This window comes from Sinocyclocheilus grahami, unplaced genomic scaffold (genome assembly GCF_001515645.1).
Source record: "Sinocyclocheilus grahami isolate Dianchi unplaced genomic scaffold, SAMN03320097.WGS_v1.1 scaffold122.1, whole genome shotgun sequence".
Classification (NCBI taxonomy): domain Eukaryota; kingdom Metazoa; phylum Chordata; class Actinopteri; order Cypriniformes; family Cyprinidae; genus Sinocyclocheilus; species Sinocyclocheilus grahami.
The window spans coordinates 611,858-630,791 of NW_015505301.1; the positions used below are offsets into that span (position 1 = coordinate 611,858).

At 35.9% G+C, this 18,934-nt stretch overlaps 1 protein-coding gene across 1 annotated transcript in view; it reads left to right on the forward strand.

Annotated features, from left to right (window-relative positions):
- Window positions 1–1,554: 1,554 nt before the first annotated feature.
- LOC107589960 (rotatin) overlaps window positions 1,555–18,934 on the forward strand; it is a 76,430-nt gene continuing 59,050 nt past the window's right edge. Inside the window, exons 1-17 of the mRNA XM_016278551.1 lie at window positions 1,555–1,666; window positions 5,665–5,852; window positions 6,113–6,308; window positions 6,534–6,611; window positions 7,473–7,563; window positions 7,664–7,778; window positions 8,550–8,697; window positions 10,655–10,820; window positions 11,309–11,493; window positions 11,617–11,732; window positions 13,053–13,223; window positions 13,490–13,702; window positions 14,681–14,793; window positions 14,911–15,037; window positions 16,270–16,395; window positions 16,661–16,777; window positions 17,240–17,379. Coding sequence (XP_016134037.1) covers window positions 1,555–1,666; window positions 5,665–5,852; window positions 6,113–6,308; window positions 6,534–6,611; window positions 7,473–7,563; window positions 7,664–7,778; window positions 8,550–8,697; window positions 10,655–10,820; window positions 11,309–11,493; window positions 11,617–11,732; window positions 13,053–13,223; window positions 13,490–13,702; window positions 14,681–14,793; window positions 14,911–15,037; window positions 16,270–16,395; window positions 16,661–16,777; window positions 17,240–17,379 — 2,402 coding nt within the window. The remainder of the gene's footprint in view (window positions 1,667–5,664; window positions 5,853–6,112; window positions 6,309–6,533; window positions 6,612–7,472; window positions 7,564–7,663; window positions 7,779–8,549; window positions 8,698–10,654; window positions 10,821–11,308; window positions 11,494–11,616; window positions 11,733–13,052; window positions 13,224–13,489; window positions 13,703–14,680; window positions 14,794–14,910; window positions 15,038–16,269; window positions 16,396–16,660; window positions 16,778–17,239; window positions 17,380–18,934) is intronic.

The following is an 18,934-nucleotide window of genomic DNA, read 5'->3' on the forward strand; positions in this document are numbered from 1 at the left end:
ATTTCCTGAATGTGTTATACCATTAATTACAAACAAACGAACGAAAGAATGAATGAATGAATGAATGAATAGTATTTTTTTATTATAATTTCTGTTATTCTTTCTGTTTATTGTGAAGTAGATCTGAGTGAAATGGCTTCTCTAATGAGAAGAAAAATGTATGGGCGGGAACTGATTTTATCGATCAGGAATTGATTGAATCATTAGATTGTTGTTGTTTGTTAATTGCTGCGATCTGGTGACAGGAGGGAAGAAGTTGTATTCCTGCCTTCGTGCCAGTGATCACATCATCAGAGAAGAAATGTATTTGCAAGGTTTTTTTTTTAGTCTCTCTCTCTCTCTGTGTGTATATATATATATATATATATATATATATATATGTGTGTGTGTGTGTGTGTGTGTGTGTGTGTGTGTGTGACCCTGGACCACAAAACCAGTCATAAGGGTCCATTTTTCGAAACTGAGATTTATACATCATCTGAAAGCTGAATAAATAAGCTTTCCATAGGACAATATTTGGCCGAGATACAGCTATTTGAAAATCTGGAATCTGAGGATGCAATTTAAAAATAAAAAAAAAGGAAATTTACAAAATATCTTCATGAAACATGATCTTTACTGAATATCCTAAAGATTTAGATTTTTAAGATTTTGGCATAAAAGAAAAATCAATAATTTTGACCCATACAATGTATCTTTGGCTATTGCTACAAATATACCTGTGCGACTTAAGACTGGTTTTGTGCTCCAGGGTCACATATACCCTTATATATTCTGATGGCACCCATTCACTACAGAAGATCCACTGGTAAGCAAGGGATGTAAGGACTCAGGGTGAATACATTTTCAGCAAATTTTCATTTGGTCAAATAGTCTTATATATTGTGACGTATATACCAAAAATAAACCGATATATATATATATTTTTTTTTGAAGCAGTCATGTTTAAATTTGAAAACATATGTTTCTATTAAGCAGCTAGATAAGACAGTTTAGAGAGTGAGTGTGTGTAGTTTATGTTGTAGAACAAATGGTCAAAGTATTTTCAAGCTATGTTTACCACAGGCTTTATTTTACTCATAAATTGAAAAACCCCATTATAAAAGCCCATATAGGAAAATCTTGAAGGAATCAGCGGTTTTGACGTCACACCTACACCACTCTATATTGATTATGTCCATCTGGAATTAACTGGATTGTTGTTTGCTGATTGCTGTGATCTCATGTGAGTGACAGGATGCTGGAGAGAAGAAATAATTGTCCCACCATTAAGTCAGAGCAAATGTTTCTGAATAAAAAAGATGTACACAGATAAACTATAACAAACCACGTAATAATTCAATAAAAGATATGAAATGTCCAATTTCACAGTGACTTGAACAAAGCAAAATCTGCATTTTTCCAGATACCCCCTAGAACCCACTCACTGTCATATAGAAAGTCTAAAGAGTTTCAAAATAACCAAATAAGAAATCGGAGTGTCTACCTGGTCTTTGCGATAACAAATGTGTTTGGGTTATGTTCCATATTGGACTGCAGTGCGGAATATTCATGATGAGTCCGGGCAGGAGCATGGGTGCAAGCCAGGGCGATAGATTTGGTTCATCAGCCAAGCACTTTATCTCACAGTGGGAAAAGACGCAGAGCGATCCTCTCCGTACTGCAGGTTCGCATATCAGAAAGAGACAGCCATGTGGAAAATAAAACAGGGAAATCAGTCCAAAGGTCTTTAGGTCAGGGATGTGCTGAGAGTCATATCAACCGGTCAGACCGCTCAGGGAGGAGACCACAGCACTGTGGTGTTTTAGACAAATAGAGTGATTTGGACAGTGAGGCTTCGGTGTACCAGAGGAGGTGATGAATCATACCGAACCCAAGACACATTCACCTGAAGGTGCAGTCTGTTTCCTCAGGCTGGAATGCTTTGAATGACTGATCTCAGATCTCGGCTGATTACCAGCAGGGTCTATCACAGTGAGCACATGGTGAACATTTAGGTGTTTAAATCCTATTTCATCCGCCACATACAGGCCTTTAGTTCTGATATAAAGACGGATGGAAGAAAGGTGAAAAACTCATCCAATGCTATCCAGAAGACCTGTCCTATGAAATCAGCCCAAAATGTTATATAATCAGTCTTTGTGGATTGTAGGCTCATCAGACTGTACTGTAGAAAGTGTTGTATGGTTTGTGTGCTGTTATTGATTCAAGATTGTTACAGACTGATACACAAGCCATCCGTTTATTTGATGATGAAGACCTTGGGATATTCATCAAGGACAACAAAATAAAATAATAAACATGTCATAACAAATATACAATTGATTTATATTCAGAGATTAAAGTACCAGTAATAGTTCACCCAAAAATTAGCTTAAAGGGGTCATATGATGTTATTTTAAAGATTATTATATTGTGTATTTGGTGTAACAGAATATGTCGACATGCTTTAATGTTCAAAAAACACATTCTTTTTCAAATACTGTTCATTATTCCTCTATGCCCCACCTCTCTCAAACACTTAGTTTTCAACAAAGCCCCCTCCTTTGACAAGCGCAGTCTGCTCTGATTGGCCAGCTGACCCAGTGCATTGTGATTGGCGGAACACCACAAGCACTCGTCGGAAATGTAACACCCCTTACCATAATCGCTTCAGCTTTCAAAGTAAATATCAAGACATTTAATAATGCCATTAGTTTTACCATCAGTTCAAGACATAAAGTCTTGATCCTGTTCCCCTCACACACACACACACACACACACACAATGCGTTACTCTGCGCTGCGCAAAACTCCGCATTTGAACAGTCAATAGCAAATACTTAAACTAATAACAAAACATACTTACAGTCGCTGATTCAGAAGCGCCAGATTGTCATAGCAAAGTCGGAATTGACCCTTTTTTTTTTTTTTTAGAAATAGCCTTTGTGCACAGCCAGCCTTGTACTCTTCTAGGTCGATAAAATGCGTTGCACAAATTTGAACATCTGGTTTGTGCTGTTCTGTTGCAAATAAATCTTAACCAATGATTCCTAATTGCATCTACTTCCGGGTAAATCAGATGTTACTGTAGTTCTAAAATAAATATGAATATGCATTAATTCATCTCACTCACAAAAAACACAGATTCAGTATTCCTCAAAATGAATAAAAATAATGCAACTCAGAATATGACGCAAACCTGCAATAATTAAATGTTAAACAACACAAATATCCTTTATGTATTTAATCCCATTCTATTAACCAATGTCTTTGCTTCTGACCTTCGATGATCCTGTTCAACCGTACTAATAAGCACAAATTACTCTAGACAAACATTTGTGTGTCTTTTTTTATTGCTGAAGTGTGTTGAAATGTCTTCTTCTGCATTCTACTGTACGGACGTAAATTTACTTTCCCTTCAGCCTGAGGCTTATTCATTTCACTTTTGGTGTGAAACGGCTTTTATATTTGCCAAAAATAGAACTTTTTTATTTTAAAAACAAACAAGCAAGTCCTGTCCAGATTTAAAAAGTAACGCAAAAGTAACGTAACGCATTACTTTCCATAAAAAGTAACTAAGTAACGTAATTAGTTACTTTTTTATGGAGTAACGCAATATTGTAATGCATTACTTTTAAAAGTAACTTTCCCCAACACTGGATTTAAATGGACAGTTTATCCAAAAAATGAAATCATTTTACGCACCCTCATGTCTTCTTATACATCTAAGACTTTTGTTTTAAACTGTGGAACACAAAAGATGTTGTTCTGTTGAATGCAAGTTTTGGTAACAGGGTTGCAAAAACTGCAAACCCCATAAAAAATGAATAGAAAATACAATAGCTCATATAATATTTAGTTTGACTTCCTGAGGCTCACCATGTGAAGGTAAAGTACCTTCTTTCACTGAGCATTATTTATTTGTGTTAGTATTAGTTTTATTTTACAATGGTAGGCTACTACTAGTAGGCCTATTTCTAGACATGTATAGTAATAATTAGTATTGAAAACATTAATAGCTTAATAAAAACTGACCCAGTTGTAAATAAAAAAATGGTCTTTGCAACTTCAGGGATCTTATCTATGCACAATCAGCTTATAACACTCCAAAGAGAAAGGAAAACTTGAAATCACACCATATGACCCCTTTAAAGGGATTGTTCACCAAAAAAAGAAAAGAAAAGAAAATTCTGTTGTTTACTTACCCACAAGTTTTTCCAAACCTGTATGAATCAACTGTTGAACACAAAATAAGATATTTTAAATAATTTTGGCAACTGAACCAAAGTTAACGGTGGGCTTCCACAGTATGAAAAAAATACTATGGGAAATCAGTGGCTACCGTCAACTGATTGGTTACCAGCATTCTTCAAAATATATTTTCTTCTGTTCAACAGAAAAAAGGCACTCATAAGGGCCTTTCGCACCGCGGGAACCTTTTCATAGTACCAGAACTAATTGTGGAACTACACACTTTTTGGCGTTTTCGCACCTCCGGAACTAGATGCGATTTTAGTACCGGACTGCCTTTTTCGAGAACCAAATTAGCTCCTACTCCGGAGCAGAGTCTAACCAGCACAACTGGTACTAATCGTGACGTAAGTAGACATTGATTGGCCAAACGCGTATGAAACCGCCCTACCCTGCCATGATTTAAAACGCTGTGTAAACATACTGTAAACATTGTGTCAACTTATTTCGCAAGTATGGAGAACAGCAATAGATGGACGGACGCTGAAGTGCAGGCACCTGTAGCAAATGTAGCACTGCCAGTTGTCGTTGGAGATTCTTAGTCCTCCTTTCCGTTCTTTCAATCGCTTTATGTATACGTCAACATTCCATGTCCATTATTGTCAAACCCGCGAGACACAACAAACATACAGCTCCGATCACAGCGTCCTCCATCCTCCTGTTGTTAATGTTGTTCTTCTTTGTTCTTCTTTGTTTCTGTTGTTGAACGCCGCGCACAAATGACGTCGCTGTCGACCGGCTTACGTCACTTCTTAGTACACACTGCCGGTGCGAATGCAACCCTTTAAATGGTACTGGGAAATAGTTCGCGCAAAATCGTCCCAGTACTTTAGTACTGTACATTTAGTTCTGGAACTAAAGCAGTGCGAAATGCCCTATACAGTTTTGGAACAAATGGAGGGGGGGTAAATGATGAAAGAATTTTCACTTTTGGGTGAACTATCCCTTTAAGAAAGTTTACATTTTTTATTGAATAAATATAAGTGCTGTCAAATGATTAATCGCATCCAAAATAAAAGTTTTTGTTTACACAATATATATGTGTGTACTTTTTATATTTATTATGTATATATATAAATTACACACATACAGTATATATTTTGAAAATATGTACATTTATTTACATGTATAAATTAATATTTATATAATTTATATTATATATGAATATATTTAATATTTAAACAACATTTTTCTGAAATATATACATGCATGTGTGTTTATTTATATCTACATAATACATACACACAGTACACACACATATATTATGCAAACAAAAACTTATTTTGAATGCAATTAATTGCAATTAATCGTTAGACCGCACTAAAAAATATACAAAAATACTTAGTAAAAAATATTTTTTTTGCAGTGTAAAGAGTGTAAATTTTTGCATTGCATTGTACTGTATTTATACATCATTATTTTTCTCCATAAGGACACTCCTTAGTAGAAATCAGAGTTCGGGCTCTTAAAAATATCAGAAGCAAATTGGATCATGGTCTCATCGCCATTCCTGATCTGGTCCAAGAAAGGATGCTGTTTGTCTTCCTTTTGGAATGGTTTAATTTTCCAGAGGTTCCAATACAGGAGGAAGTTCTGGAGTTGATCGGCACACTGTCCAAGGTAATTATAATGCACAGAAGGTATGTAAAACGATTTGAGTGTCTTTATATTGCCAGGCTGCATTTAGTGAGATGTTCTCAATGACAGGATGTGATGTTTTAATGGGCCTCACTGCAGTGGCACTATTCATTACCAATCAGATCATGAAGGGAAAAAAGTGCAAGTGGATGTCAGCATCCACAGAAAGAACCAGGCAGATGATTCTGCTAGATAGCATGTTTTGAGTAGTATCTAATTTTGGTTTCCATTCCATGTCAAAGCACCCAAGCGGAGCCCAAATGCTACGGGAGGTAGGGGCTGTCGAATTCCTAACACAGCTCTCGCCTAATGTGAATCCTCGCCTCCGAACAATCGTAGACGGCATCTTCGATCAGCTCTTCCACCTACCAGAGGCCCTGCCTAGTTGTCCACCCACAACCTCCTACGAGCCACACTCTGTTCCCTCGCTGCAGATAGGTATAAAAACATTACGTTGATTTTATATCCTTCTGTTCTGCAGATTACTGTAGATATCGACGTCATTATAACCAATGTCAAGGTTGCCACATAGTCCTGTTTGAATAGCTGTCTGACAGCAGCTCCGGAATGAACATGAGTAGACTGTCTGATTCAAGGCAGAGGAGAGCATGAAAGTGCTGGGCCTGATTCACTTTTCAACTGCAGCTGCTTTTGTGTTCTCAGAAGACGACTCATCGGCTAGGGGATATTTCCAGTGCAGTAAACCCAAGCAGACAGATGCTCCCACCCCCAGAGTATCATGTAGGTGACATCAACATCAAATTACTTTTTGTTAACTAACTTTCAGGGAGAGCTTAAACTCATTAAATCTGTAAAATGGATCACTGTGGAATGTATGTGTTAAATAATCTAATATCAACACTGATAAGAATTGTCAGGCTTCGACAGCAAGTATTTTTTCTTCTGGCAAGGTTGGGGCAATTGTGCAGATTTGCATGCTAATATCTTTATTTTGTATATTTTTTTTTAAATTGTATTAACTTTTTAGCATTTTAGCAATTTTTTATGTCTGTCAAAAGGATTTATATTATATTAAATCCTTATGAAATAAATTGAATAAGCAATTATTAAATGCAACTTTACTGAAGAAAAGTATTATTATCTTTCAAAAGAAATCTTACTAACCCCAAACTTTAAAAGTTAAATGAACTTTTCCATGACATTCTAATTTATTGAGATGCACCTGTATGTTTTTAATGAGGCTTTTCATTTTATTTACAAAAAAGGAAGAAGTTAAAGCAATTAATTTGTAATTTTCAACCATTTGAACCGATGCTTGTAAGACTGTCCCAAATTCTTCTTACGATTCTGTCAAAATCTAATCTATCTAGTTATACAATGTTGCTGCCATATTTATGTATCTTTAAGAACAGTTGTGTTCAACATATTTCAGAAACCAGATGTTTTAGTTTGCCATTAACACCTGTACACTTTGTACACAATTAACGGACTTGAAGTACAGTATTTCACCCAAAAATGAAAATTGTCAACATTTACTCATCCTCATGTTGTTCCTAAAATATTGACAGAATTTTTGAAATTGTTGCCTTTGTTTAAAGTCTTTAAGAACTTTTATATTCTTTTTATTTCTTTACCCTGCAGTCAGTACTTCTGTAAGATGCTTGAAGTTCTCTGTTTTTCCATGGCTGTCCTTGAACACAACCGATCGACATATATTGTCATCAAATGAAAGGTATTTGTACCCTCTGCTTGATGTCATTTTACCACAGCTGCTATCTAATATATATATATATCTTATTGCCGGAATGACCTGTCGCTTGTTCAATCTTTAGTTCCCTCAGAAGCGACAATCACAATTTAGTACGAACCACCTGCGAGCTGCTTCGTGACGTCATCATGCAAGACTTCCCTGCCGAAATATTCCTGCAAAGACCAAGTACAGTTCAAGTAAGATTTAAATTTCATTTCTGTCAGTTGTTTTAACCCCCTGATGGGAGCTTCATAAGTTGAGTGACAGTGATGAAAGTGATATCGTGGGCTCTGTAATCCCCGTTCCATTCTATAATTGAATGCCACAGAATCTGATTGGCTGTACAATGCATTCAAGTCCGGAAAGTATTGGAATGACAGCGGCAAATCATGTCTCATGTTTAGGACTGTACCGTGGTGATTATCTGGCAAGCTGACACTAGCCGTTTTAGTACAGGCATTTAAAAACAAGCATTGCTGTATTTCTGTCAAAAATGTGTTGGCAGGGACACATTTGAGATCATCTTTCTGACATATGTAGTTTCAATAGCCTCAATGAAAATAATTTATTATTCTGTTGTGCTAGAATAAAGCGTTTGAATTGTTTTGGAAGCAGTCTCTTTTGTTCTTAATGCTCTTGATCTTTTGTATAATTGTTTAAAAATTGAAGGTGCCACTGATTCTGACTTTGGAGTGATCCGTTCAATTAGGTTTATTTAATCAACCTGATTCATTGGCATTGCTTTGGTATCACTGGAGGGGTAGTGAATTTTAAATTGGTACAAATTACACAAGTCAGTATCAGGTGGCCTTTTATTTAGTGCCTAATTGAATGTAGAATCACTTTCCTTAAAACACTTGCAGCATTTAGATCAGCGGTTGTGTTGTAATTTGATGGCAATTGAAAACTTGCAGGTTTACAAGACAACATCAACTTCTGTTTTCATATATTGCTGTTTTCCCCTCTAGAGTCTGCTGTCACTTCTCGGTCTGAATGTTGATGGTGATGTCAGCTACCTGACGTTTCAGGCATTGGCCTGTCTGGAACAGCTTTGCAGGAACTTGAGGAGCCGCCTACGTTTCTACAGAGATCCAAGCTTCTGCTCAGCCAAGCAAGGTACCAAACACCATCTATTATAAATATGTTAACTTGTTCTGTGGAGGCTCACTTATATTAGCTCATCCTTTTTTTTTTTTTTTTTTTTTTTTCTTTAAGACAGAAAGTTAATTTTTTTTTTTTTTTTCTTGGATTTTTCTTGTACAGTAAAAACAGTAATATTGAGATGTGTTATTATAATTTAAAATAAGTGTATTCTATTTTAATGTATTTTGCAATGTCATTTGATCCTTTGTTAGCAAATCTTAATTGAAATCATCATTACTTCAGTCTTCAGTGTCACACAATTCTTCAGAAATGATTTTAATTAGAGATGCACTGATTGCAATTTTCTTGGCCGATTCCGATTTCCGATTTTTTTTTGTTAGTGTGATCTGCCGATACTGATTTTTGCCGATTCCGATTTTCTTTCTAAGAACTATAATTGACAGCATATACAAACAAAAATCTACTTTTCTTCAACGCAAAGTTTTATTTTCATAAAAAAAAACAAGTAAAAAGTCAGTATAAAATAAGAACACAAAAAATTGCAAACAACAGCACAAATAAATGCAATAGAATAAAGAGAGCTATGAAACTAAGTTTTTCAGGTTAAGTAAGTTTTTATTCAGGTAAGAAAATACTACAGAAATTAAAGTAATCAAATGTAAAATAACACATCCAGTGTTATTTTAATTTTGATTACTTTAATTTCTGTAGTCTTTATTGTAAAAAATAAATACAGATTGATGCTTATCATTAAAGTTATAAAACGTATTCAGTCAAGAGCAGAAAGTGATTTTCTTTGTCTTTTGTTCTTTGATTAACATGACAGACAGCAGCAGGAATATTGGACTGCGGTCCCTTTAAGAGTTTGTCCACGGACCCAATATATAGGGCCTGTTTACACCTGGTAATTTCATGCATTTTCGCTGATCGGATATCGGTCTGATTTGTTAAAACGTTTCCATTTACACTTGGCCACATAAATGTGTCGTCGCAAAACGGATATAAATCTGATCTTAAATTCCCGTGCTATATTTAAATTTAACGGAGTTCACGTCAACGAAATCAAAAGATAAGCACTGCATTTTATTAATTATCAGCTCATTTCAAGATCAAAGACAGCAATAGGAGAGCGTGAGGCATCAGCACTGGAAAGATAAACCAACGCTGGTTTGTCATACAGATAGAAGCAAAACATCATTCAAAACTGTAAAGCTTTTGCAAAATAAAGAAAACCGCTTTCTGCCGTCTCTTTTTTTTTCCCTTGAACAATTATCCGAAACTCAGCACAATTTTTTTTTCTCTCGTTTTGTTAATCTGTTAATGGTTTAAGTGAAATATATTTTGTATATAGGTCTATATAGTCCTTTTTATGTAGCCTATATAGTTTTATTCTGTTTTCTCCGTTCACAGAAACGCTGCTGGTGCGTGATGTGATCTTGTGTGAATCTGTGTTCTACACTGGTTTCAAACAAAAAGCTGCATATTACCTGCCATTAATTTTCACTTAAATGTAGACCTAATGCTTGGCGGTTCGTGACATATCCTCGGATAAACTCTAATGCCGGTGCATTGCCATTGCTACTTACCTATGATGAGTTCCCAGCTGAGAGCGGGCATTTCACTCGTTGGATGCATCAGCATCACGTTTGCATATGGTCGTACTATGCCGTCTGACAAACTATTTTTTTTATACAGATTTTATTTTGTTTTGGCAAGTATTTAATTATTTTGAAAAACGTTGGATTATGCAACAGACATGCAACTCGTTGTCTCCATGCAGTTAATTAATAAACCATTTTCATGCTATTTCCGATATGCCGATGGCTTTAAAATAATCAAAAATTGGCCGATAAATATCGGCGGCCAATACATCGGTGCATCCCTAGTATCTACTATTCTAAATGTGATTTTGCAATTGAACTTTTATAAATGCTGAATTAATATCCATCTTATAATTTCACCCCTTTAGACCCTGTTTCTCAGAACTCGTCTATCTCCTATCCTCAGGAGGTGAGGGCTACCCAACACTCGGGAGTCTCTTCCCCAGAGGAAATCTCCACCAGACCCTCTGTGGTGGGTAGACCCGGTCAGCGGGTACGTGGGGATGGCCAGGACGGAGATGCTGCCTCTTCTAGGTGCTTTATTCTCTACCTTTCAAATAAAATGGAAGACAAGATTTTCCTTGTTCATTTTTTAAATAAAAGTTTTTTTTTTTTTTGATTATGATAAGCTGTAAAATATTTAATTGGTTAAACAGTTCTCTTTGTACGCTTGTACGCAATTCTTTGTTCATTTTTTTTATATATATATTTATTTTAATTATAATTTTTAAAAACTTAGTCCAGAGTTAATTTACATATATAAATCGTAAAGGTACAGACGTTTTACAAAAAGTACACTACTATTCAACCGTTTTGGGTCAGTAAAATAAAAAAAAAATAAAAAAATTAATACTTTTGTTCAGCAAGGATGCATTACATTTACTGAAAGTGACCGTAAAGACTTAATATAGCGAAAGTATTCGTCACCACCTTTGAAAAATCTTTTCATTATTTTTAAAATGTTGCTCACAACCATTCATGTCTTTAGCAATTAAGAATTCTTTTTGATTTGTGCGGTACAGCGGTAGCAGCAGTCAGAGAGGGGCTCCCCCCAGGCCAGCCCAACAGTCTCCCCTCCCGCAGCCCCACCCGGAGCTCCCTCCGGAGATGGAAGCTGAGGACTCGCTGGAGCTGCAGCTGCAGCAGTGGAGCCTGGCTAGATTCGCCGTGGAGGCAGTGGAGCACGCTCTCCCTCTCATCAGGACAGGTGAGAGTCCTCTTAAACCCTATTTCCTGTTTCAAATGCAGCTACAGCTGCTGCTGATCCCCTCACACGTATGCTTCCATCGCTCATCATATTCCCCTCTATTTCTCATCCCCACCCTCTCAGAGAGCCTGAAGGTTTTCCAACGGGTGCTAGAGCTGCTGGCAGAGGCACATGGGCTGCTGGGAGACAGCATAGCCCCCGAGGTGTGGGACGAGCACAGCCTGACTGCGATAGAGCTGGCAAGTGTCTTCAAAACCCCTCCTCCACGGTGCAGATACATAGCCATGAGGCTGATGTCTGAATTAGTGCATACAAACACACACCTGTCGCTGCTCCGTCTCACCCACTCCACTTACTCTGAGGGACAGATGGTCATAAGCTATCTGCGCAAATCAGTCATGGCACAACCGTTGTTTTTTAGGCCAGTTTTACCACTTATTAGTCCCTGTTTGCTCCTGACAACTCAATACATATGCTATTTCCATCTAAAATATTTGTATTGGTTTAGTAAAATACAGTAAGACTTTACAGCTTATGTTAAGCTATAACTCGTTTCAGTATGGCTCTATTCAATAGCATTAGTAATGAAATAGCTCACATGAAATAAGAATGAACTTACTTTTAGAGCATTTATTAATCTTGCCTAATGTTAGTGTATTAATGCATTTCAGGTTGTATAAATTAACATTAATTAATGTATTATGAATGAACATTAATAATACAAAATACTACATTTTTAAGTTAACCTAGATTAATAAATTCTGTTTAATTGCTGTTTATATTAGTTTATGATACCTAATTCATCAACTAGTGTTAATGTAATGAGCCTCATTGATAAAATATTATTATTATTTATTTTTTTTACATTTAATTTTATTTATTTAACCAAGATGGTTCCATTGAGATACAATATCTCTTCTATTATAGAGTCCTGGTCAATGTTACCCTATAAGCATATATGTTAACATTTAGGTATTATTATATTATATTATAACTTATATTACAGTATGTTATATAATATAAATGAACACTGTTCAAATTCATGTTAGTTCATAATGCATAAACCAATGTTAACATATAGTTATTCACAAAATGTTAACGTTCACAACCTTATTGTAAAGTTTTACCATTATCATTATGCAAAGTTTACTTGGTTTCATTCAACTTATGAGTATTTAACATAAAATTACATCAATGCATTGCATTATACTCATACCAAGGATTATGTAGGTCGCATCACACTGATTTACAAATTTGTCTCATTAAATGATGTTCATTGCCCGTAGAAATCTTTTAAAATGAACCCATTGTGCTTAGTGTGTGTGCACACCTATGAGAACGTTCCCCACCGCATATGATTATGTATATTTCACGGCATGCCTCTCTCCCTCATTGATCTTTAATGCACGCTCATGGCATTTTATCTTGAAAAACTACTGTCATCTGAAAACTTTCTTTGAAATGCACAGGACTCTTGCTGCCCCCTGCTGGCAGTAAAATGACATGAGATCAGTGAGTCTCTCGGTACTTATGTTATTTTTTTTTTTTTCTCGTGAAAGAGGGAGAAATTACAAGCATGTATAGAGACATTGGGAGATGTTATATGCTACTACCATGGCATGACTTCCTCTGAACAACCAGAATCGTCTCTGATTCACCACCGAATGGTCTTCACGGGCACTGCCATTTTCACAATACGTCTCCTGCAAACCTTGTTACCTGTGGAGAAGGTGAGTGAGCATATGGCTGTGCCATTCTTAGACATTAATAAGCTGTGCCACCATCGCTGAATGGACATATGGCCGTGTCCTTCATGGTCATTATTAAAACAAATGAGAGTGTGAAACACACCAGAAGTCGCTGTGAAAGGGTCAATTGTTCAGTTAAGCTGTAGACCTAAGGACAGCACTGTAATTACAGACAAATTCATTAGTGTGTGCTTGTTTAGTGTACATATGTGTGTTTATTACCTTATGTATGATGTCTTTACAAACAGGCTGGAGATAACCTTCCGGAAAGTACAGTGGCTGCCATTTTCCTTGTGTGTCTCGATTCATCCTTCAGTGTGGCGTACCCCCTCATCCATGAGTCAGCCGTGGCGTACCTAGAACAAGCTTGCTTTGAAAGATACAGCCTGTATCGTAGAGTATCACGCGTTTCTCACTGCATGGAGGCTACATGCACTTTTTTAAAGGATACACAGGCTGAGGTAATGATTGGACCAAACTTTCAAGACCAAATAACTTGCAGGATATCTACTTGAAGAATATGTATCTTCTAGTGGACTCAGTGAATTAAGGCTTCCACTGTTGTTGAAATTCTGGTTGATACCGATAAGCTGATAATTATTACATAATGTTATAGCTGATATTAAACACCGTTAATAAACAAAATAAATAAAAAAAAATTAATGATTTTATTTGATTTTGAGGTTTCTAAAGGCTGATGTAATGCTTGGAAACTTTTAAAGGGTTAGTTCACCCAGAAATGAAAATTCTGTAATTAATTACTCACCCTCATGTCGTTCCAAACCCGTAAGACCTTCGTACATCTTCGGAACACAAATTAAGATATTTTTTGATGAAATCCGAGAGCTCTCTGACCCTCCCATAGACAGCAACACAACTGAAATGTTCCCAGGTCCAGAAACGTGGCAAGGCCATCGGTAAAATAGTCCATGTCACTACAGTGGTTCAACCATAATTTTACGAAGCTACGAGAATACTTTTTGTGCGCAAAGAAAACAATAATAACAAAATTTATTCAACAGTTCTTCTCCCCGAGTTACCGTCTTCCGCCATTTTGAAGAGTACCCCAGAATGTAATCAACGTAATCAGCGTCGTTTACGTTCAGCATGTGCGCTTTTATCCTGAACGTAAACAACGCTGATTACGTTCTTTGCCCCATGCTCCATCTAACCTGAGATCTAGCATGTAAGCCTGGATGCTCAGCAATCTCAGTAACCGATTTGGTACCGATATATCGGGCAGTCCTAATTAAAATTTTAATTAAGAAGATAGTAATGCAACTTGAATAATGGTTTGTTTTTAGACGACTAGCTCACGCAAATATTATTTCTTCACCCTCATGCCATTCAAAACCTGTATATTTTTATTTTCTGTATAACTATTACGTTAAGAATTATTAATAAAGTAAAATTGATTCAAGTGAAATGTTTCTTCACAGGGTGATAAGAATTGGCATGAGCTTTTGGAACTCGCTGACCAAGGAATAGATGCTTTTCTGTACCATCAGCACTTACCGTTGGTGAAGGAATGCGTCCATACTGGCTCCTACCTGTAAGTTGCTCACAATTATGGAAACTGTAAAACCGCCATTGACATCTGCTGTTTTGTCTGGCACTGCGGAAGAGGTGTCATCGTATAAACATCTGTAAAAATCGTGTCCCTTCGTAGGTGGAAATTTGCACAAGCAAGCCCGCTCCTGCAGTCGGAGAGTCAGAAGATATTTCTGAAACTTTTGTCTCATCCTCTGTCCCCGGTGAAGGCAGAAACCTACTCCTGCACTCTGAGCATTTTGAAGGTACAAGATGTGCAGTGGAAATTGGGAGATAGAGCCTATTTTAAGCCACTTCCAGTAGATATGTGACGGGGAAAAGTTCACCTAGTTTTGGAAATGTGAATATTCCAGCTAAACCAGCTACATTGTTGGTCAAAGTTGTACATTAACTGATCTAACATGGTTTTAAGTACTGGAGTCCAGTGTTTCCTGTTCTGCAGTTCAGTGACAAACCTCAAAGAAGAATGGCCACAATATATTACAAACAAATGACTCTTATGAATTGGACTCTTATTATGTTATTACATTCAACAAAATTAAGTATATTTTGTTTATTTAAGATTTGTGATATTTAAGTGCAGTTTAAATACTAGTATTATATTATGTTATTAACAAATATTTAATTATAATATTACATTTACACTACCAAGTAGTTTTATAGTTTGGAGCCAGTAAGATGTTTTTTAAAGAACTTAATACTTTTATTCAGCAAGGATGCGTTCAATTTAATAAAAAGAGACTGTAAATATATTTATAGTGTTACAAAAGATACAAAGATTTCTATTTCAAATAAATCCTGTTCTTTATATTTATCAAAGAATCCAGAAAAAAAAAATATCACCGTTTTCACAACTGTTTTTTTAAACATTAATATTAATAAAAATGATAGCTGAGTACCAAATCTGCATTTTATAATGATTTCTGAAAGATCATGTGACACTGAAGGCTGCTGAAAATACAGCTTTGCCTTCACAAGAATAAATTACATTTTAAAATATATTAAAATAGAGAACAGTTTTTTTTTATGTAATATTTTTTGACAATATTACTGCTTTTACTGTATTTTTGGTCAAATAAATGCAGCCTTGAAAACCATAAGAGACTTCTTCCAAAATATTGTGCCAGTAAAAGTGTACCAATAAAATTGTACCAAAAATAGTATTTATTAAAATGTTACAAAAATCAAGTTTACTATATGTTAGCTATTATCCAAAGCACTTTTTAGAGTAGTTGGCAAGCTTGACCACCTGATGACCTGGTATTTTCAGCTAGCAATAGACCTATAATATTTTCATCAACAGCTCTATTTGTTTGGAGTAAAATGCTGTTACCCTTTATAATGGTTGTGTGTAGTATACATTGAATTTCTATTAAATTGCTTACCAATTCTATTACACTCCACATAGGGTATTGGTGACCCCTGAACTCTGTAGACGGTAATATCCCACCCTAACTTCCTGCTCTCATCCCTACAGGAGTGTTTAGGAGTTCAGAATGTGGCCAAACCTGCCACATCCATCTGCAGCGGTGTGAATTTCTTGCTTCATTCCCGTGTCCTGTATGAGATCAGTATGTTTGGCCTTCAAGACCAAGCAAGAGAGGTGAATTATTCATCTTCCTGTTTCCAGCGAGACCCCAAGTAATGCACAAAGAAGAAATATTTTGATATACCAATACATAGCTCGCTGATAAATATTGTATCCACGCTCCATGTTTAATGGGTTACTGAGGTCGTGCTAAGCTAATGATTGACATTGGAAATGCCCCTGTCTCACTGCTGTAGCTGGCAGTTGGTGGATTTGGATGAGGTAGCTTGTTGTAAGTGCAATATCATAGCGCCATCAACTAACTTTGTGTGATCCAAAGGTGAGCGCTGCTGCCAAGGATCTTCTACTCTATCTGCTGAAGGGACGATTGATGATGACAGCTGCAAGTTGGAGCAGATTTAATGAGGCACTTTACCCGGTCATTCCCATATTACAGGTGCAAACACTCTTTCCTTTCTCCACATCTCTCGTCACACGCACACACAAATGCACAGCTGCAATATAACCGTCAAACTGGGCTAAAAAATAATTTCCAATGTAATATTAACGTGTTTGCGAGACACCCGAGGCTGAATGGTAATATCCATGTTACGCCGCATTCCATTTTAAACAAGGTTATTTTGTACTTTTCAACAAGCGAAGCTGTGTTTCATTTTTTTTTTTTAAACGACTTCCACTGCGGGTGGGGTGGGGTTGAAATTGAATATTCATAAATCTTGTCAAGGTCATCACATTTGATTCATTTTTAGCTGAAGCCTCCGGGTAATTGGTTTGTGCTGTCAATAAAGCAGTGGTGAAATGGCATTGTGTGTTGTTTATAGTTTTTCCAAGATGAATTTAAGCTTGAGAGTCTATTGTCTGCCATGGTTGTGTTAAAACTTGCGTTTTTGTATTTTAGAGTTACGCAAGCACTGAGGACGCCCTGGGAAACTGTATCCTGCTGATAAGTGAAGCATCTGCTGAAAAGGGAGATGAGGTGTGCTCACTGACTGCTAGACTGCGGGCGGCCCTCCGGCTTCTGTTCACCAAGCATTATGCGTAAGTTAAACGTGCACATCGGTTTGGATATCAAATAATTTCTTTCACTGTCTTTAGGCAGTAATTACCAAAAGATAAAAAATCTGTTATCATTTACTCATCCATATCATTTTCTTTTGTGAAGCACAACAGGAGATGGTTTGTATAATATTAACGTAGCTATTTTGTAATGAAAATGAATGGGGACTTGAATATCAAGGTCGTCAAATTAATAGGCAACATAAAAGCAGTCCTAGATAGATGTATTCCAAATCTTCTGAAAGCATACAGTAGCTTTCCCATGTGAAAAAGAAGTGCCATACATTGTATTGAATGTGCACTTGTAGTTTAATTCAAATCTTTAAAATATATTTTCGTAACACTATTTTACCGTGTCTTTGTTACACATTACATGTACTTACTATTAGAATAACAATAAAATATGCATAATTACATGCAAGTAAACCAAAGACAAACCCCGATCCTAACCCTAACCAGATAGTAAGTACATGTAGTTAATTAATATTACTCAGTACTTAAATGTATCATTACACTGTAACAAAGACACCTTAAAATAAAGTGTAACCGATATTTTTTTTAAACTGTACTTAAAGATAATGTGATATTAATAATGAAATAAAAGAGTACACTTCGAAAGTGTACACTTTCGAAACCATTTCTTAACTCAATTAAGTACACTTTGAAAAGTTCACTTTCATTAGACATTTTAATCCAAATTAAACATTTTACTGTACATTTTAAGTCATTAAAATATATTTTAATAATAATTGTGTCATTCTTTAGAGAAGTACGCTTATTTTGATGTGTCAACTAACATGCGAAAGTACTTTACTATAATTTTAGGAGTACTGTTATTCAATATTACATTAATATACAAGTAAATATTTTTTAAATGTACTAAATTGCAACTTCATCATTTCAAATTTGTCATTACAAGTGTATTTGACATAAATTAGTATTAGAATTAGGTTATAAAAGTTAGAATTAGGGATGCGCCGATACCACTTTTTCCAGTACTCGCCCGATACCGATACTTTTATTTTTGGTACTTGCCGATACCGGCATATATTGTATTTGTACATTTTTTCAATATTGGGTACAGAAACCAAAAGGGTATGTATAATGTTAGTTGGTTAACTTCATTTATCAAATAGATACAGTCAAACCAAACTTTATTCAGACACCTTCAACATTTCTCACATTATCACAGTTTATTTGCTATAGTTTAGAAAATGGTAATAAAATATGACAAGAACTCAGAGTTAAACTGTGTCAGAACAAATTCATCTTGATAATGCTTGATAACTTTGATAGAAAGGTATGTAAAGATTACAATCAACCAAAAATTATTCAGACAACTGTTAGTATGACCGTATTTACACAACTATCAATACTTAGTCGGGCAGCCCTTAGCCTTAATGACAGCCTGTAGTCTCCTGGGCGTCAACCAGGTTCATGCAAACCTGAACTTTTTTTCTCAGACTCGGTCTGAATAATTTTTGGACCCAAATTTGTATAAATTTTACTGGTAGTCCACTGTATGAAGAATTTTTGG